The sequence below is a fragment of the Myxine glutinosa genome, chromosome 8 (genome assembly GCF_964187855.1).
Source record: "Myxine glutinosa chromosome 8, kmMyxGlut1.1, whole genome shotgun sequence".
Lineage (NCBI taxonomy): Eukaryota > Metazoa > Chordata > Myxini > Myxiniformes > Myxinidae > Myxine > Myxine glutinosa.
The window spans coordinates 38,258,688-38,280,797 of NC_136268.1; the positions used below are offsets into that span (position 1 = coordinate 38,258,688).

Genomic DNA, 22,110 nt, shown 5'->3' on the forward strand with positions numbered 1-22,110 from the left:
TGGGATGAGGATTTTGAGTGCTTTGTCAGAGATAATCAGGTATTCACCGCCAGCTTTCCCCCAAAATGTTGCAAGGTCAGAATCCTGACTTTCAGCGTGTTATCTTCTTGCAGACAAAGCAACTCAAATTTCACTGTGATATTACCGTCTTCGATGTGACATGCTGCAAGAACGTAGTCATGATAAAGAATTACTGAAATATGCTCAAAAGCTCATTACACCGCCTCCTCATGCCTCCTCTTGCCTACCCTTGCCTACCCTTGCCTCCTCTTGCCTCCTCTTGCCTCCTCTTGCCTCCTCTTGCCTCATCTTGCCTCACCTTGCCTCACCTTGCCCCCTCTCGCCTCCTCTCACCTCACCTTGCCTCACCTTTCCTCCTCTTGCCTCACCTTTCCTCACCTTGCCCCCATCCCACATGCCACATGCCACGTTTTCTAATCACCCCCAGGCTAAATACCTGTGCTTTCGAAGGACATGGAAGGAGCAAACACAATTATATATACAGCAAAATTTATCGATGCAATAGAAAAATAAAAGTACCGTACACAGAAGGAGCATACAAACAACAACAACAACAACAACAACAACCACAGCCACCATGACAGCAGCACAACAACAACATGTTACACAACTATCGGGGACGCCTCTTCACGGTGGTTGTACCCCCCAATGCAAGTTGAGGGCCAAATCTTCCCCATTCTTCCCTGCTGCCGGATTTGTCAGGTCAGTGTGGTCACGGTCAGTGCCGATCGGTGCCCATCGACCAGCCCTTTCCCTCTTGGCTCTCTTTCTCTGTGTGTCTGTGTCTGTCTCTGTGTCTGTCACTGTCTGTCTGTGTCTGTCTGTGTCTGTCTGTGTCTGTCTCTGTCTGTCTCTGTCTGTCTCTGTCTGTCTCTGTCTGTCTCTGTCTGTCTCTGTCTCTCTCTGTCTCTCTGTCTCTGTGTGTCTCTGCCTCTGTCTCTGTCTCTGTCTCTGTTTCTGCCACTCTCCCTCTCTAACTCTGTCGTGGCCCTGACTTTGTGAAGGTGGGTCTACACCATCCTGGATGTGGGGGATCTCTGGGTCGCTCCTGCGAGATTGATCACCTGTCTCCGTGCCGCGGGCTTGTTCGAGAGAACCGTCCGGGGCTATACAAAAACACCAACATGTTATATTAAAGATCCATTTTTAACTTTATTTTACATCGTCATTGATATTGTCGTGCAACTCCGGTTAACACCAGAGACCGCGGATAGGCCTAAACGGTTTGATTGGAGGCGACGACCAAACACGGATTCGGCTATAAAACGCGGGAGGAAGAAGGAAAATGGTAGGCTGCGGCAAAAGCACTTACCTTGGTCAATTAACAGCACCTGCGGGGAAATTAATGTACTCGACAACCAAGATTTCAAATGTACAAAAATAAACACGTAAATTTCACGGACCCGAAACAATGAAACGCGACAGTAATCAAATAAAGCAACTAAATTGGGATCCCACACACCAGACTCAACAACAGACACGGGAATGGATTAAAGGAAAATAATTGTCTCATCGTGGAAAATGTAAAATGGTGCGTGCGGCCTTATCTGTCCCTCGTCTTGTCTTTGGCCGCCGTCCAACACGGCTCCGTTTGGCCCCGATGCACCCATGAGGTCCCTCGCTCCAGCACCACAGCACCGAACACCGCTCCAAGCACCACGAGGTCGATCTTCACACACGATCGATAAGCCAACTCTCAAGCCAATTCAACCAGAGCCAAGACTGCCTGCCAACGCAACCAGGGACAGGACTCTCTCCACTCAAGATCGCACCAGGACTGCCAGGGCCAGGAATCTCTAGAGCACGAACCGCAAGAGCCGCAAGAGAGGCAAAGAGCAAGAGCGAAAATGTCCTTCGGTGCGCCCTTAAATAACCTTCCCGCGGTGGTGACGTCAGCCCTGGCGCGCCACCCAATCAGTGCCCTCCACCGACTCGCCGGCTGGAGGTCCGTGCCTACCGCGCTGCCCCTTCACTTGTTCCCTGTTCCGTGGTCATAGCGCATGGCACTCGATGTGGCTCGGCCTGTCGGAGGTGTAATTGATGGCAGCCATCATCGGCGGTGCCCCGGCCTGGTTTCCTTGCCTGTTCGTCTTTCAAAGTCATGTCAGGGAAAGGAATTATTTAGTGTTGCACTCGGGACATAACTACATGTCTATGTTGGTGTGCATTGCCATAAGGAACAAAGGTATAGCTACCAGGTGTGACACAGGGGCGCTACTCTTTAATCCCTACGCTACTTATCACTCGAACATCCTGGTATGCTCACAGGTATACTCTTAACCGACAAAACGTCTACTACACATGAAACTTATTACAGGGCAGATTCCTTACCGCGACAGATGAATACCTACCTACACGGATCTACCTGGCTCTACATATTGCTACCCCACTGACATAACAATATCCACAGATAGATATGCAATATGTTTGCGAAGTACAACATGTTGTGTTTTGATTAAATACGTCAGAGAAGCGACGGGTACGCATGCCTCGTACATTCATAAGAGTAAGGAAACCGAGAGTTTAATGAACAGACCAACATTTCATGTGTCTGAAGTGTATTAGTCGAATGGTTACCCGGCCAAATTTACCATAATTGTTCAAATCAAGATAGAAGCAGAAAATTTGGTATAACATGTAGAATTAGAAATGATTGGTACCCAGTATAGCAACCAATGAGAACTTCATAAAAAATGGCCAGTATTTCCAAGGTGGCCACTAAATGTATAACAACGAGCTAATTTACAATATTTATGGAGTTATGTTCTTATTACGACAAAAACATGCAAGTTGGTGTGCATGTAATTTCTTGTATGTGGAATATATAGTCACGTGAAAAAGTAAGTGCACCCCATGCAAAGTTTTGACATTTTCAACATATTTCAACATACAGCTATTTGATCTTCATTTCAACAATATTGACAGATAAAGGTGATATAATATAACAAATATCATGAAACATTTACATTTTGTAGTCCATTGTATAATTTAAATAAACATAAATGCAAATTTCGCATGTGGAAAAAGTAAGTACACCCTTGGCTCTAATAGGTGGTATTGCCCCCTTTGGCAGAAACAACCTCAAGTAGGCGTTTCTTATAACTGTCCAGCAGTCTCTGACATTGACTGGGAGAAATTTTTGCCCACTCCTCCATGCAGAATTCTTTCAGCTGTGTGATGTTTGAGGGGTTTCTTGCATGCACACCTCGTTTCAAATCCCCCCACAACATCTTGATGGGATTTAGATCCGGGCTTTGTCTTGGCCATTCCAGAACCCTCCATTTCTTTCTTTTCAGCCATTCCTTGGTGGATTTACTGGTATGTTTAGGGTCATTGTCATGTTGCAAGGTCCACCTTCGGTTGAGCTTCAACTTTCCGACAGATGGCCTCACATTATCCTCAAGCACCCTCTGGTACAATGAAGAATTCATAGTGGTTTCTATGATCATGAGCTGCCCAGGCCCTGATGCAGCAAAGCTGCCCCAAACCATAATATTTCCACCACCATGCTTTACAGTTGGTATCAGGTTCTTGTGGTCAAATGCTGTCTTTGGTTTTCGCCAAACATGTCTTCTGGTACTGTGGCCAAATAGCTCTACCTCTGACTCATCTGTTCAGAGCACATTGTTCCAGAAGTGCTGGTTTTGCCTCGGTGTTCATTGGCAAACTTTAGTCTTGCCATGATGTTCTTTCTGGAGAGCAAAGGTTTCCTCCTGGCACACCTCCCATGTAGATCAAATTTGTGCAGCCTCTTTCTCATGGTAGACTCGTACACTTTGACATCAACAGTGGCAAGAGCTACCTGTAGGTCCCATGATGACATTCTGGGGTTCTTAGGGACTTCTTTCAGCATCTTGCGGTCTGCTCTTGGGCTGAACTTGCTGGGGCGGCCTGGCCTGAACAAGTTGGCAGTTGTTTGGAATCTTCTCCACTTGTCGATGATCTTCCGGACAGTCGAATGATTGATTTCAAATTGTTTGGAGATCTTTTTAAATCCCTTCCCAGACTTGTAGGCATCTATAACCTTCTTTCTGAAGGCCTCAGAGAGCTCTTTTGATCTAGGCATGGTGACGCCGCACACTTCAACAACAAAGAGCAAACCAAACTAAATGTCTGAGGTTGAAAGAAGACAGGTTCCTCCAAGATCCTCTCTAATGATGTTCTAATCATTTGCACCTGAACTGGTGCACCAGATTCTAATTTTAGGTATTTGAAGTAGTGATAAATGTCGGGGTGTACTTACTTTTTCCACATGCGAAATTTGCATTTATGTTTATTTAAATTATACAATGGACTACAAAATGTAAATGTTTCATGATATTTGTTATATTATATCACCTTTATCTATCAATATTGTTGAAATGAATATCAAATAGCTGTATGTTGAAATATGTTGAAAAAGTCAAAACTTTACATGGGGTGTACTTACTTTTTCACGTGACTGTAAATGATTGTAACCAATGGGAAAACCATCAAAATAGTCACCATTTCCATGAAGCTAATTCTGCCCAATCTGCAGTTTTCCTCTGACAGAGAGTGATGTCAGATTCCTGGTTTTGATGCCGAAATAATTCCTCCAAATTTCCGTCCCTTGACTGGCGTGCAATGTAAAGTCGGGCAAAGAAGGATAAATCATTCTTCCATGAGGACATTTTTTGTTGTTCTTCTGTGCAATTCTTGTCAGGTTGCGTGCCAAACAGGGGGAGCTTGTTTTTGTGCATAACATATGGTTTCCATGTTCCTTCACTATGGATTTATGGAATACATTGGAGTATGTTTGCACACAGCAACGTATAACTGGACTTCTCCAAATGATATAAATGGTAGTAGGGTGGTTATTAGTCTATAACCAGTGTAGGAGTTTCAAAAGCTTGGTTAGTTGCAACACAAAGTGACTTCTCTTCTCTTTTGCTAGGAAACATTCGTGTTGTGAGGAGGTACCACAACCATACCATTTTTAAATCCCCAAAGTTGGTTTAGTTTGCATATGTACTCCTTGCCATTTCTAATTGGCTAAAATGGCCATTACTATGGAAAGCATGGTTGCTAGGCAACATATGACTGGTTACTAAGGAAGATGACATCTTATGCGATGGGTACCAATCTCAAACGTTTTAGCATTTTTTTTCAGTGGATACCAAACGTTTGTAAGGTGCAAAAGGCTGTGGAGCCAGTTTCATTAGCTCGGGATTACAATCTTGGACGTGTCCTCACTCTGATGCAGGATACTCGGCTGAGGGTGCAGGAATTTGAAATTTGGCCAGGATAACTCACCTACCTTTTCTCAAAAGACACCATAAGATCTTTAATGTCCACCAAATAAAGCTAGTAGATGGGACACATAGTATAACGTGGGAAGACACGCCTTGTGAATTGCAATGCAACGTGGGCACCCTGCCTGCAATTATATATATATATATAATTATATATTTATCTGTGTTGTCCTGTCTGTCTGTCTTGTGTTGTCCTGTGTTGTGTTGTGTTGTCCTGTGTTGTGTTGTCCTGTGTTGTCACTGAACTACTTTCTCAAACTTTTTTGAAATCGTACCAAACTTCTGGTATGCACATATCTCTCCCGTCGGTATGTCCTAAGGGTATTTTTTAAGAAATATTTTCCAATTTTTTTTTTTGGGGGGAATTTTTTCAGGAAAATTTTTTTTCAACTTAAGTTTTCAACTTCAATTGTTTATAAAATGTGATATCATGTATATTACAAATACATTTGTGCATTATGATTGTTTGAATTATGATTGGTTTAAACCATGACAAAACGGCAACTCGGGTACAGTCATTTATCTATATATCTACACATCTGGGCGGTGTCTGTGTTGTCACTTAACGACTCCCTCAAACTTTTGTTTCCGTGGTTGTGAAGTGTTTTTAATAACGTTGTGGTGGTTTAGAATCACGTGGTGGTGAGGTATTTTGAATTATGTGATGGCGAGGTATTTTGAATTACTTGGTGGTGAGGTGTTTTTAAATCACATGGTGGTGAGGTGTTTTGAATTACGTGGTGGTGAGGTGTTTTGAATTAGTTGGTGATGAGGTGTTTTGAATGACATGGTGGTGAGGTGTTTTTCAATGACGTGGTGGTGAGGTGTATTTAATTTCGTGGCTGTGAGGTGTTTTTATTACGTGTTTTATGCCTGTGAGGTGTTTTAAATTACTTGGTGGTGAGGTGTTTTGAATTACTTGGTGGTGAGGTGTTTTGAATTACTTGGTGGTGCGGTGTTTTTAATCACTTGGTGATTAGGTGTTTTGAATTACTTGGTGGTGAGGTGTTTTAAATTACTTGGTGGTGAGGTGTTTTGAATTACTTGGTGGTGAGGTGTTTTGAATTACTTGGTGGTGAGGTGTTTTTCAATGACGTGGTGGTGAGGTGTTTTTAATTTCGTGGCTGTGAGGTGTTTTTAATTTCGTGGTGGTGAGGTGTTTTTATTACGTGTTTTATGGCTGTGAGGTGTTCTAAATTACTTGGTGGTGAGGTGTTTTGAATTACATGGTGGTGAGGTGTTTTGAATTACTTGGTGGTGAGGTGTTTTGAATTACGTGGTGGTGAGGTGTAATTGTCCCAAACTTCCAGTCTGCACCGACCCCTCCCCTATGTGTGTGCTGAGGGGTTCTTTCTTGAAAAAAAAAAACATTCAACCTGAATCTTCAACCTAAATTGTTTATAAAAATGTAATATCACAAACACAACAAATACATTTGTGCAAAATAATCGTTTGTATTATGATTGGTGTAAATCATGACAACACAGCAACTCAGGTACAGTCATTATCCTCAGCTAAAATAAGCCCGTTCCTCAGTAACGACACGTGGTGAGGCGAGCCTATCTGGGCAGTGTCTGTGTTGTCACATAACGACTCCCTCAAACTTTTGCGAAATCGTACCAAACTTCTGGTATGCACCTATCTCTCCCGTGTGTATGCCCTAAGGGTATTTTTTTTTTTATGTGAATTTTTTTTTTTTAACTTAAATCTTCAACTTCAATTTTTTATAGCATGTAATATCACGTATATTACAAATACATTTGTGCAAAAATAATTGTTTGTGTTATGATTGGTGGAAACCATGACAAAACGGCAACTCAGGTACATTTATATATATATATATATATATATATATATATATATATATATATATATATATATATATATATATATATATATATATATATATATATATTGTTACGGTTCTCCGCCGCCATTCTTCCCCTTTCTAAAGGGGGGATTAATCCGCTTGTTCTTCCTGGGCTTCGCGGAACCGAGAGACTTGAAACGCCTCTTCCGGGCAAAACGCAAGGTAGGGTTTCGGGACCAAGTCTCGCTCGTACCTAAATCCCTGCACCGCCACGGAAGCGAGGAAGCAAGCCTCGCACGAGCCACGTGTGATTTGGGTACGCCGAGCGGATTGAGTACCATGTGGTCCGTGCAGTTTTAGTAGTGGAACCCGATTCAAGCGGTTCTATTCGTACCACGCTTAGCCAATGAGGAAATCACGAGAACGATCGAATGGAAAAGGAAGAACACAGGTTTAATTATGATTCCCACACATATATACAGTGATCGGTGGACGCAGAGACACAGAGCAGCACTTAGTCAGTTTTATCTTACTACCCAGACGCGGGCCCGTCACACTCACACAGGGAATTGTGGCTCCAAACTCCGAAACTCACACAGCGGCTCCGAACTCTCCTACCTCCCCTTGAACCTTGCCATTCGCCTTTACCGCCACAGCGTGGCACCAACCATACAGGGCAGGGCCTGGCCAGAATCGTGCACGTCGGTCCTTGTGACACGGCCGTGGCATCGATCCCCGCCAGTCCCCGCCGCACACAACTCACCGAGGGCTCACGTCGGCTATCCGTCGCGCTAAATGCTACCCCGGTCGGTGTCGATGCTTGAGCCGCATTCTCACCACTCCTCGCGACCCACTCTGCACTCGCACACTGCGGCGTCCCAGTGCCTCCCATACACTCCCTACATTTTGTTACAGCACACTCTCCTTCCACGTCCTCTGGTGTGCATTCCCCCTCGCACACCGTACTCACACCGGCACACCTAGGCGCACTCATACCTTCCACACACTCCGTTACACACTTTCCTGTTACACACTCTGTAACACCCATGGGTGTGCACTCTCCTGTTGCACACCCTTGCACACACCCTGGTGCACACTCTTCTGTTACACACTCTCTCGTCATGTACTCCGTAATGCCCACGGGTGTGCACTCTCCTGGTACACACCCAATCATCATCGCACACTTTTTCTCCATGCTCTCGGGTGTGCACTCCTCTGTTACACACTCCGTAACACACTCTTCTCCGACACACTCTTCCCGCACACATTCCGGTGTGCATTCTCCCTCACACTCTGTAACACACTTTTCTCGCACACGCGCACCATTCGCCCCCGTACACGGCACAATGGACCTTCCACGACCGCCCGGGTTTCGTCCATGTCCCAAGCGTGCCAAAACCCTTTTCACGCCAAACACACTCGCGCCATTATATCTCACCTTGGGGACCTTCTTTCCCGGCAGCAGCACCTGCAAACTTTTCATTTTGTTAGCAAGCACGACATCACGATGTGAATGCACACTTTGTTCAGGCTCCATTTCTTTCTCCCGCGCTTCATTCTCCGATTCTACTGTCTCTTCGGTTTCGATTATTTATTTGAGTTCAATTATTTCCTTTTCTACCTCGACGACCGCCGGCGCGCATAAAATTTTTCTGTCCAATTCGGCGGCCGTCGGCTTTTTTACACCCCGAGTCGCGATTTCTATACCCTCAGTCAACTTGGCTGTGCTTCGCTCAAGCTCGCTCCCCACGCGTTCCTCACATCGCGTCACCTCGTCGCGTACCAAGGCGACCTCCTCGCCCAAAGTCCTCCCCTATTTCTTTTAATATCTCCCCTCGGGTGTCTACTTTTTCATTCATTTTATTTATGTCATTCTTTTGGGCGTCAATTTTCGCATTCATTTCTTTCATGTCTTTGGTGGTTTTGTCACCATGGGCATCCATTTTCGCATTCATTCGATTCCCCTCCATTTTTATGGATGCCTGTATTTGCGCCATAAATAATTGCATGTACCTTGGCACCGCGGGCTCAGCTTCCGCCACCATGTGTGAGGCGCCGCCATTTTCTATCCCTGTTGCCGGCCCTTCATCAATTTCCTCTTCTTCTACCAATTCTTCCCGTGGGCCCTGGGTCATTAATTCCTCCTCATCATATACCTCATCTTCTACCCCCACCGGCATTCGACCGTCTTGGCTAGCCATGGTACGAATATAAATTTTGCTTTATAAAACTACATTTCGGTCGCTCATCATTTGGAGCCAATTCGTCCAAAAAAAATTGGTTAGGGTTCCAAATCCCACTCCCCGACACCAAATGTTACGGCCAATATGTAAATTTGGTGTCCAAAATTTTGTCCAAAAATTTGGTCCCAGGTTCCAAATCCCACTCCTGACACCAAATGTTACTGTTCTCTGCCGCCCTTCTTCCCCTTACCAAAGGCGGGATTAATCCCCTTGTTATTCCTGGGCTTGGCGGAACCGAGAGACTTGAAATGCCTCTTCCGGACAAAACGCAAGGTAGGGTTTCGGGACCAAGTCTTGCTCGTACCTGAATCCCTGCGCCGCCACGGAAGCGAGGAAGCAAGCCTCGCATGAGCCGCGTGTGGTTTGGGTACGCCGAGCGGATTGAGTACCACGTGGTCCGAGCAGTTTTAGTAGTAGAACCCGATTCAAGCGGTTCTATTTGTACCACGCTTAGCCAATGAGGAAATCATGAGAACGATCGAATGGAAAAGGAAGAACACAGGTTTAATTATGATTCCCACACGTATATACAGTGATCGGTGGACGCAGAGACACAGAGCCACACTTAGTCAGTCTTATCTTACATCCCAGACTCGGGCCCATCACACTCACACAGGGAATTGCAGGCACATTGATGTTCCCCCCAAACTCGTCGACGTGGTCGTCCAGGAACGGCCCCGTCTGGCTCTCCACGGTCCCAGCACGTCCCACAAAGATGGCAGCAGGCGATGGAAGGAACCTCGTAGCGCGTCTCCCGAACAAATCTGCCGATGAGGTAGCATGGAAAGTGCGTGTCTCTCAGCGCGGCGGGCGGTTACACAGCTGTTATCACTTGCGTGACTTAATGTACTGTACGCGGCTCGGGCTCCAGCTCAACTGAGCGTCACTTTATAATCGCGCGTATTCCGGTTCATGCGCGTCTTTCTTCACCCGCCTATCTCTCAATTCCTGCTCGCCAACGAGTCCTCTCATCAATCCTTCAGTTCATCAGCCAGTCTTCCCGCGCTAGTCCTCCCGCGAGCTTTGCGCGATGGGTTATATAGATACGCCCCGAACCTTCTTGAACCCTCTCGAACCTTCCAACCACGCCCTGTGACGCAGTGCTGCCGCCACAACCTCTGAGCCCTGATTGGCGGCTCGTGCTTACCATCAGCTCCTCTGCTGCCCCTCATTCGGCTCCGCCCCGACCCTCCTAGGCCTGCTTCGTGTTAATTCGCCCAAAATGAACCAAAGTCAGCGCAAAGGGGCATGAGGATAGGGAGGCTGGAGAGTCAGTATAAGTAGGACCTATTCTCCTTACTCTACTCAATGCAGAACTAACATAGGAAAAGGACTAAGCTCACAAATACTAAGAGATAACTACACGATCGCGAGGCTACATGTTGCTTGTGTGACTAACTATGAGGGGGGAATTTTAACCTTTATTATACTGACTGTACAAACTCAAAACCGCAACAATATATATATATATATATTCTACATATCTGGGCAGTGTGTATGTATGTCATATATACTTAGGTTGCAAATTGAACAAAGGCTGGACAGCTCAAAAATGAGGTTGCATAAAACCACTGATGGCTTGAAGATGATTAAAGATCTCAAATGTACAAAACTGAGAATTGCTAGATCTGATTGTTATCCAGTTTTTCAGATCGTATGATTGTTATATTAGAGAAGCAGAAAATATAACATAGTGAATTTTCCAGTAATTTACCGGGATGCGAATATGTCTTTGCACATCGCTGATTGGCTGTGGAATGTCACATCCTTTTGAATGCATGAAGACCACAGCAGAGGCCCCAGAAATGATGCAAACAACAGCCATGACGTAATGTATGTATGTGCATGAATGGATGGTTGGACAACACAAACGTCTGTGGAGGGTAAATTGTAGAATTTTAAACAATTCATATTAAATATTATAAGCATATAAATACATGTGACTTGTATAATTTATAAAATAACCATGAACACAATCCAAGCTCAGTCTTTTGTAAGATCAACAAAATCGAATTTCTCCTCCCCACCGACTACCCCAACACTCTTCCTGGGTTAAAACAAGTTATTTGAAGTTTGTGAAGCAGTCACATGACAGAGTTTGTCTCCTACCTCATAGGCAGCGCATGAAGCTAATGGATTCCACAGCAGGCCCGGAGCCGGTGCAGGACTCCAGTGTCGACAGGACGATCGCTGCCATCGCTCCTGGGTATACTGCTCGCTCTCTGGGAGCTGAAAAACCTCCATCACATTCCAAGATGCATAGATCGGTATGGCTTTTCTTTCTGAAAGCATGCTGGTCTCTTTTAATGCACTTTTTCCATTATATGGTTTTTGGGGGGGGGGGGGGGTGGGGGACGGGGGGGGGGGGGGTCAAAAAGTTATCAACGGAATCAGCCAAAACTTGGTCGACAGGTTGGGTGTCTGAATTTGTTTTTTGAATACTCGGTGGAGGCTCGTGGAAGAGCTAACACATATGCCAGCACAGAACATATAATAAAGGGAGCGGGAGACAAGAGTGGGAGAGAGAGGGAAGCACAACAACAGTACAGAGACATCGGGCGATCTGTGGAAGAGAGAGGGCTGGGGCAGGGCACACGGGATAAACAAGATGGATACTACAAGGACCTTTCATGAAGGAAAACGGAATTTGAAGGAGGTTGATTTGGGGGTGGATTAACGGGGGTAGAAAAGATCAAGGTTTTGAATGCGGGAAGATAAAAGACGGTGGTGGAATACTGTTTTGAAGACTTTTTCTTTTGTCGACAGAATCGAGGCTCGTGCAAGAGCTAACATATTAAACATGAAAACATGTGCAGACACATCAAACATACAATGAAGGGAGCAGGAGACAAGAGGGGGAGAGCGAGGGAAGCACACAATCACAGCAACATTAGAGAACAGGGACGTCGGTAGATCTGTGGAAGGGAGAGGGCTGGGGGAGGAGGGAAGGGGAGTGAGGGTGGGCACACGGTATAAAGCAAAGAAACACTACTAGGAATTTCAGAAAAGAAGTTGGAGACTGAAAGAGGCGGATTTGGGGTGTTTTAACAGGGGTAGAAAAGATCAAGGTTTTGGATAGGGGAAGATAAGAGATGGTGGTGAACAGCTGTTTTAAAGACCTGGAGGGAGGAGTGGGATTGAACAGAATGAGGGAGTTTGTTCCAGAGGTGGGAGTAAAGAGGAATGAAAGAGTAACGGTGAGCAGAGAGCCTGATTTAGGCAATTTCACCAGAAGAGGTTTGCAGGCAGATCTTGTGCGTCCTGCAGGAATATTTGAGGGGCAGAGCACAGACAGAGCTGGGGGAGCAAGGCCGGAGAGGAGTCGATTGAAGACAGAAAGACCACCAACCTGCCTGCGGTGAGTGAGTGAAGGGCCCTCAGAATCAGCTTCATCTTGGGATATACCAATGATTATAAAGCCTTGGTTTGTACAGCGTGAAGGCAGTAGCACCAGCCCAGAGGGGAGAGCAGTATTCCATCAAGCTGCAGATGAAAGCTTTCTTTGTGGTGAGGAGCTCAGAGGTGCCAAGGAAGGACTTCACACGACGGAGGATGCCCAGTCGGTGACTGGTTTTGGAGGCCAGCTTGGAAATGTGGTTTTCCCAGGAAAGATCATGGCAGATAGTGAGACCCAAAAGCTTGAGTGAGGGAACTTCTTGGAGAGGATTGTTGAGAAAGTAGATGGGAGGGTTGTCCAGTCGGTCTTTTCAGAGAGACATCGTGAGAGTGTGAGATTTGTCAGGATTGAAAGACATGTTCCACTTGTTTGACCAGTCTGTGATGTTATCCAGGTCTGCAGAGAGTGAGGAGGCTGCAGACTTCCAAACTGAGGGATGAGGAATGGAGCGGCAAATAGTGGAGTCATCAACAAAGAGATAGAGAGGATTTTCCAGAGAGTCTGAGAGATCATTGATGAAGACCAGAAAAAGCACAGGGCCCAGAACACTGCCTTGGGGAACTCCAGCCTGAACAGGAGGAGGAGATGATAGAATTCCATTCTAATGTCAATCTAACAATTTTAACATTCTAACAATGCAATATTAATCACTTAGTCACTGGAAATTTGAATAATATGAATAATACAGTGATACGTTGTATCCTGTCAACACTTTGCTCAGTGTTCCACAACCTGACAACATGTACAGGTACTGACTGCTTCTCAACAGCATCCATTGCAATATAACCCAACACGAGTGTACATGTCTCATCCTGCTTATCGACACAAGGGCTGTCCTTTTTCATATTATCAATGTGAATCCTGCCACTCTACAATTGGACACACATAAACATGGAGAGCAAACTTGAGGAATTGAAATACCACTTACAAGGTAAATCTCAAGAATCTCCAGGAAACATGTTGTTTAACGAGGAAATGAGAAATAACTACCTATTTACCGGGTGAGAGTGGTAACGAGTGGTTGCATCATGTCAGAAATAGCAAGGTGGCTAACACAAAAACAGTTCTCATTATGATACAAGCATGAAACTTGGAAGTGATGTCTTTATATGGACACTTGTTAAATCTAGTCGATTAGCCAACTAGAAATCCAACACGGCGGGCATTTCTTTCAAAATGGCCGCTAAAATTGCTAAAGTGTGTCATAAACTTTTTACTTTTGGATTTAGGACGCACAAGTATCAACACAAAATCACAGAACTACATCTGTAAGAGATCGTTAAATTTTAAAATTTATCTTAATTAGGTAAATTGAAAAATTTAACTACCTCTTGTAGCTAATATGTAGCTCTGTGATTTTGTATTGACTCGCAGAGTATGCGCCCAATGGGTGACCTTGTTCTAAGCATAGATATATATATATATAGATTGGCAGTTGCCGGCCAATCGCAAGCGGCCGAGCGAGATTTGCGTTCGCCATCTTGCCACAGGATAACTGGGCGTTGTCATCAATCTGCGCTGCTGGTAGCCAGTGGTAGGTGCCACGTCTTAATGAAGTCTGACGTCGGCCAGGCTTCAAATATCACAATGTGCTTTAGGCCTTTGCTGTAATTATATTTTGAAAGGAGTGGGAAGTCAGAAGATGTTTGGAGACTCTTGTAACGGGCTCGAGAGAGGAAAAGGAAGACGTGACTGGCACTGACAGCTCTTGTTTCAGGATTCGCGATGGTACTCTATATCAGCCTGTGGATATGGCCTGTTGTTTGTTCAGCGATTTGTTGACCATTCAACAAGGATAAATGCAAAGTCATGCATATTGGTCCTGGCAACAAACATATCGACAACATGGAAGATAAAGAATTGAGCGAAACATCACCAGAAAATGAATCTTGGTGTACGGATTAATATAACTAGAGCGTGCCCGTACGTGGGTGCAAAAAAACATGCGTGCAAACAACAACAACAAAAAAAAACTTTGAAACCACGTGGCAGTAACGACCACAGAACCCCCCCCTCTATTTACATGAAATGGTTTGGTCCATTCGCAAAGCCAAAGCGAACGGCTTGCGAGTACGGTAGAACCCCCCCCCCCCCTCTATTTACATGAAATGGTTTGGTCCATTCGCAAAGCCAAAGCGAACGGCTTGCGAGTACGGGTAAATAAATCGCCATAGCTCGGTAACTACTTCTCCGATTAATATGAAACCTTGAAAAGGCACATCCTCGGGTCCCCAGCAATATACCTGGCAAGTTTCAAGTATATCGGACCCGTGGTTGTCGAGAAACAGCGGTCACAGACAAACAAACACACAGACACACAGACACACAGACACACAGAGATTGCTGGAATTATAGATAGATGATCTCAAACCCAGACTGCAATGCTCCAAAGCCGCAGCTGAAGCCATTTTGGGACTAATAAACAGACCATTTAAATACATGGACAAGGATTAATTCATCATATTGTACAATACAGTACCTTATACTGAGCGAGGGGTCTGGGACTATTTGTCCCAGTGTGAGAACAATATGTTCACATATTAATTATTGTAACAGTGTCAAGGCGTTCATTGTTTGACTTGCTATTTGCAGGAGTTGAAGGTTGTCACTCACAAGCACAATGTGGATCTGTCATCATTGAATTTAACTGCTTTCTTTAACATTTGTACTTGTCCACTTTTGCGTTGAAAATAGCAATAAATATATAGGCTTACATTATATGCACCACACTTTCCTTGCGGTTTGAACTCTGCCTCACAGCAACAGCAGACCAGCACATCACACTAGTTAACGACGGTGCAATCTTCGCAACACCAACGAAAACTGCTCTCCCAAGCAAAGTTGAAGGGATATGAACAGAAAACTTACGCAGACACCCACACAAAATACCAGCAGCTGTGGCCAAATCTCTGCCAAGCATTTGTTGGTTTCCTGTGCAAATATTAACGGAGAAATATTTGTTTGAATTAAAGTGCCACTATCATTGCGCAATTTTAATAAAAAGAATCAAAGATTGTTACATGTAATATATTCATGGATATACACAGAGCTAAGAAATAAAACCACATCACACGTTAACAACATTTTAATAAAACACAAATACACGGGTTAGTGATATCACACATGTACATATGTACACTGAGTGTGTGTACAGTAACTGTACACTGGGTATGCCTGTCAATCACTGGCCTTTGAACAGCACCAGCTTGGTTGCCTCGTGTCTTATTGACATCCCCATTCGCCTAACATTGTAGGTCTTTGCAATGTGGTGCTGCCTCAGGTCATAATAAGCATTGGTGAGAATACCTATCAGGTCGTACAGGTGATTATCTATGCCATATTGGGTTTCAATGATATGATTGCCCATATCAAAAAGTTCTTCTGAAGCTGTCATTTCCTTCACACATAGTAGAACCTGCTGAAATGTACAGAGTTTGACTGTGTGCACATCCATAAGGCTCTGGATGGCCTTCTCAGCAGTGTGCAAGACCTTCACCACACCTGGTGATGGGATCATAAGACCACCATTGTTCTTCAGCCTGAGCAGGTGGTAGGATTGAGAATAATCCTGAGGCATCGAATCGGAGAACAAAGCAAGTCTGCAAGTGTTGCACTGCACAGCTTTGCACACACGCCTGACTATCCATCCGGCAATGTATGTGATGCTGTTGTCCAGTAGACATTTGTTCTGTGGTGGTATCCAGTTTGCATAGTCATGCTCAGCCATCACACACACAACACTGTCAAAGTTGTCACAGTCATCCGACTGGCTTGTAGTAGCCATGCAGAGTGTGCCATCTTGAGCACGAACATTTCCAGTTTTGGTTGGCTCAATTCCGCAATGAACAGACAGCTTCCGGTATATAGACTTGAACTGCTGGACATTGGGATTGTTGTTCCAGCCCCCTGAAACAGAATGTTTGCCTTCATGAGAGAAACATGTCCTTTTAATTCAAAAGTACAGTACTTAAATAATTTCATACAACAACAGATATGATTAAGTAAAAAGCAATGAGTGTATCTATTGTTGGCGTGAAACTCTGGAACAAGCTCGATGTAAAATTACGACAACTCACCACTGACAAAATATTGTACAAGTTTGTGTTTACTGTCCCGAAATAAATTATATACATAGAGTACAGTACTTAAATTAAATCCTATATTAGCTATTAAACTTATGAAAGAGAAATGCATGTAACTTGCCTGCTCTGCGCACTGAGTTGAAGAATAGTTCCAGATGATCTTGTGACAGTTTGTATGTCAGTACATATGCTTGTTCCTGTAGCAGCAGTGGCACAAGACGCTTCAAGCTCTCAATGCAAACTATGAAACCTGTAATGGCAGTGTGTCTGCAAAACAACAAGTAACAATAAGTATCCTAACTAACCGGAATGAACTTATATCTGATGCATAGGAGAGGGAGGTGGGGGAGAAACTGGCAGAGGTCAAGGAGGGGGTGGGGCAGGAACCAGAGGAGGAACAAGTTATCAGGATTACACAAACCTTCTAGTTTTGTGGATGAATTCTCCTGCTATTGTCTTCAGCGACTGCAAATACGTCGCCGCAGAATCCATGTACGTCATGGTGTGTCCAATACTGGAGGGGCTGAGAGCCGACTTGAACCCATGCATATAGCCATTTCTCACATTCATGATGTCGAACAGTTTATCGATCACCTGAAAATAGTCAGTCAAGAATGTGACCAGAGTAAAGAGTATGTTTATATTGGGCCTACAATAAGCCTCAAGTTACCTCTGCATTATGGCGTAATATTACAATTGGTATTTCAATCATACTGAAAAATAGCAAACAAAGCTGCACTTGTAGAACTTTTTTGGGTCTGATTTGAAACCAAATTGGACATAAATTCACAACTATAAGCATACCTGAATGAATTCAACGGTGGCAGATACACCCTGGAAATTGGCATGGCCTTCTAGCTCCATTGAACGTAGTGCTGTTGCAACGGAGTTGCTCAACAACTGTGCAGCAAGACTAACTTTCATCTTCTGTTTCATGAAGTTCGTGTGCCTGAACGACAATCGATTTCCCAATCGCAATCCAGTATCATCCTGAAGTTTTTGTAGATCCAAAATGAAGCGCCAATCAATACGTCCTTTGTCAGACATTATGACACCGTATGCTTGGAACATATTTCGCATTAACTTCAGCATATGGCATGAATCCATTATGACAAAAATCTCCTGGTTAGTATCAGGGTGCTTAAACGATGGCTTGCATCGAGTGCACTCAAGCTACAGCCAAGATCTCTGCACATCCCGAGGTTGGAAGCATGTCCATCCAACGTCAGTGTCCTCACATGGATGCCAATCCCATGCAAGGACGCGATACACTGTAAAAGCAGTTGCTTCTGAGTGGCAGCTCTAAAAGTGTTTGTCAAGAAATAGGCCACAGGAGCTTTCCAATGGCCTCGTAGGCCAACAACCATGAAGACGAGGGCTTCTTTTGCCTCATTGGTGCTCTCCGAGTCATCTCCTAGATCAACAAATCCAAGCATCTTCTTTTCCTTTGGATCATAAACAATCTGTTTCCTAATGGCCATGGCGTCTATCATGAGAGCAACATTCTTGTATGTCTCGGGATCATTTGCACATTTTTCCTTGAGGCACATAATCATCGAAGAATTGATTCCTGCGGTGCAATCCACATTAGAGAGCCACCTAGAAAAAATTATGGAACTTAAATAATCAATTTGACTATTGTGATCATTATTAACAACTACTTAATGAGTTCAAAATGTAGTTGACACATGTCAAACAAATTAAATATAATACATCCATGTTTGTGACAACTTACATTCTCAGTGTCCTGGTTGAAGGCATATTAAGTTTGCTGCGAAGGTACTCGTATGCCTTAGGTCCGTACAGATGTAAGGTCAGAGAAAACCTTCTCTGTTCTGCTGTGTATGCCTCACTTCCCTTTGGTTTTTAAAATAGATCCATGGGAAAGTCTGAAACGAAATATATAACATAAAACATTGCTCATGTATGAAAATCTTTTAGAAAGTAATGTTTAGACCAAAAGTATGGTTATTGAACACAAAGTGATGTAGTTGTACCGATAATCAGATTATCAGAATGATATTTGTTGTTTGACAGAATGAACTTCATTCAGATGCCAGTGGCATATATATCTACGTAATGTAACCAATACGATGAATAAGTCCTACCACGGTACGCCTGGAGCTTTTCTTCTAGTTCTGCTGTCATGAGGTTGTGTTCCTTCAACTCATCCTCTATGGATGATAACGTGCTCTTACATCTTTTCTCTCTGGCCTTTGTGTTTTTCAGCTGCAGCTTTAAGTCAGCCACTCGATCCTCTGTCCTCCTCAACTTGACTTTTCCCACAGCTTCGTCGGGCGCTGCATAGCTATAGAACTACAACATCACAGCACAAATAATATGCATGAGCAGAATATCACCAGACAAATATGCCCCAAAGAAAAGATGATTTTTCACTAGGACTATGTAAATTACCTGTAGTACGTGACTAATTTTTATATAAAAATCAATCAATGCTAGCATTTTAAGCTACTAATTCCAATATACATACATCAGGTATTCTTGAATGCACATGTCCACTGTCAAGGCTTTTAGTATTGGATTCATGCATGTGAGCCTGATGGTCGTCCTGGCGCTCCTCCAATGCCCTCTTTGAAGTTTGCGTTTGACGTTTCTTCTCATGCTGAAAAGCAAACATCAGCCACATATTGTCAATGTAAAGTATGCCACAGAATAAAACATGCAGTTACTTTATCTGTCTTAAAGTTAGAGTCAAAAAAGAGTCCGCCGCCGCGTACTATTACATATAGTTCCCACACATTTTACACACTGTCCAAATATTAAAGTATGAAGGTTTTAGTTCGTTTAGAAAAGATCACAAACAACACAAACATCGTTTTTGCAAGTGCTCTGGTAAGTCAAACTTTGATGGGACTGCATCATGACGTAGTCTTTTGGTTTGGCCTATAAGATCGAAGTCCACAGGTAAAAAGTGTTGGCTGCACACGACATCCCAGGGCTTTGGCTTCCACCCCTCTACCCGTTTCATCTGAATACACCATTTCCTTCTTCTTTCTTCATGCCCTTCACTGGTGGGGAAGCTGAAAATAAGATAGCTAATTGTTTAAATTCAATCTGATTGAGCTGCATGGAAAGCAGACCTCAAACCTGCAGATTTTATTAGGTCTACTACCCTGTAAACACAAATAAGAGATATACATGTCATATATTTAGAAGAGATATTGTGGTATTCAACTTACAGATGAAATGTCAGACCATTCCCCTTCCTCTGTATATTTCGGCATCTTGCATGTGCACACTGCCTGGGCATCTTAACTGTAGCCTAGGCTACTCCCTCCTATATTTGAAGAAAGAACAAGCACAATGTAAAAGTTAATGCTTATATTTATAATGCTTATATAAATATAATAGGCCTACCTTTGACTGCTTGGCAATAATATTGAATACAGGATAAGTCAACCCCTTGGTATTGAAGATCTCGGTCGAGAATTCTAACCCCATGAGAATTCCTGAACATGGCCAAGTTTCCTCATGAGTCATGGATAGTCCCAAATGTGCCCCAGAATCTCCTATCTTTATTCAATGATTTATGAGAGCTGCATTTTGGAGGTACATGTACCTCATGGACAGAACATTTAAGAGAATTAACATTCTACTATGAACCAGTGTTAGTGTAGACAGGCAGACGATGCGTTAAATATCACCAAAGTTACAACATTATCAGAGTCTGGCAACTGAATGTGTTTTAATCCAAAGTACGACACTAACCTGATACTTTGTTCGCCAGTTGTAGTCAATTTAATCAACAATAACTTGCAAATGACGATGACGCGAGTGCATTCCACAGATGGCAACTTGAAAGCTTTCCTGTGGCAAGATGGCGGCCGGAAATCTCGCCCTGTCGTGACCCACTGCCAATCTATATATATATATCTATGGTTCTAAGCATGCAAAGTGTTCTTCTGGCACATACCTTTATTTGGGTGGTGTATAGGCAACTGACAGCTCCTTCAATGGCTCCCGAAAATAAATTAAAAAAACCCGGGTTACGTGCATGAAGCAAAAACATGCTACTGCCTATCATTAAAAACACCTCACTACACTGGAAAACGTGGGGACAGGAATACCGTACTGTAAAGTGTAAAGGGTGGGACTTGTAATACCCTCTCCTACCTGGAGGTGGCGAAATATGATACACATTTACATGAATTAATATGTGATTCCCCTTTCCCCAAAAATCGCCGGCAAAGATAAAATCACCCCTATACACTCATTGGGGTCTCGCTGATACCATGCAGCAAGTCTAGATGTAATCGGACCAGAACAGTAAGAGGAGTAGCATGACAAATAAACACACAAACACCGGTCTGTGAATTATCGTAAGGATGCTCGTATGTCCTAAATTCAATATTGAAAAGTGTATGGCACAATATAGCAATTTTGGCGGCCATTTTGAAAGATATGGACACCATGTTAACTTTTGCATTGGCTAATCGACTGGATCTAAAGATTATCTATATAGGAGCATACCTGCCAGATTTCATACTCGTATCGTAATGGGAACGATTAACCCTAAAAATGGGTGTCAGCCACCTTGCTAAAAATAACAATTACCTCCATATAAGGACTTCCTGGTTGGCTTATTTGCTTTCTGTGGACTATTATTAAAAGTTTATAATTATCTGATGAAAGTGCAAATCCCATGTTTAGCGGGATTTGTGGGAAAAAGGGGGGGGACGGGGGACGGTGTAGATTGAGAAAAATAAAAATGGATTATATCAAGAGAAGAGTGGATGGTAAGAAGAATGAGGGAGGGCAGTGGAAGTAGAGAAAGGAATTTGGAATGGAGGAATGAGAAGCGAGAGAAAAGGGGTGCATTCACCATACCAGGTACTGTAAAAAATATTCCACCATTTTGCGTATATAATATGTAAATGTCACCTCAGATGGATAATACACTTGCCATGGTACTTATCTTTGAGCAGATTAGAGATCTTTAGCAAAACCGTATTTGTACAAAACACTGTTTGCTTGTGACCTCAGAGATTGTGACCTCAGATTATGATTTTATCATTGTATAATTTTGATTTGTCCATTATCGCATAATTTCCTTTCCTTTTATGTAATGCGATGAACAATATCCTCAAATTAGTGTGTGTGTGTGTGTGTGTGTGTGTGTGTGTGTGTGTGTGTGTACGTTTGTGTGTACGTTTGTCTGTGAGTGTGTGTGTATGTGTGTGAGTGTGTGTGTACGCTTGTGTGTGTATGTGTGTGAGTGTGTGTGTGTGTGTGTGTGTGTGTGTCTTTGTCCTATTGCACCAGT

At 43.6% G+C, this 22,110-nt stretch overlaps 1 protein-coding gene and 1 long non-coding RNA gene across 3 annotated transcripts in view; one reads left to right on the plus strand and one right to left on the minus strand.

Moving 5' to 3' along the window:
- Positions 1–22,110, plus strand: part of LOC137415686 (microsomal triglyceride transfer protein-like) — a 295,927-nt gene that overhangs the window by 139,904 nt on the left and 133,913 nt on the right. For both annotated transcript variants that reach the window (XM_078783199.1, XM_078783200.1), the window contains one exon: positions 11,464–11,614. In XM_078783199.1, coding sequence (XP_078639325.1) covers positions 11,464–11,614 — 151 coding nt within the window. The remainder of the gene's footprint in view (positions 1–11,463; positions 11,615–22,110) is intronic.
- On the minus strand, positions 19,741–20,655 carry LOC137415687 (uncharacterized). Its single transcript, XR_013624294.1, has 3 exons — positions 20,556–20,655; positions 20,027–20,124; positions 19,741–19,867 (listed from the first exon to the last, which is right to left on the minus strand). It is a non-coding gene; the product is annotated as an uncharacterized LOC137415687 (long non-coding RNA).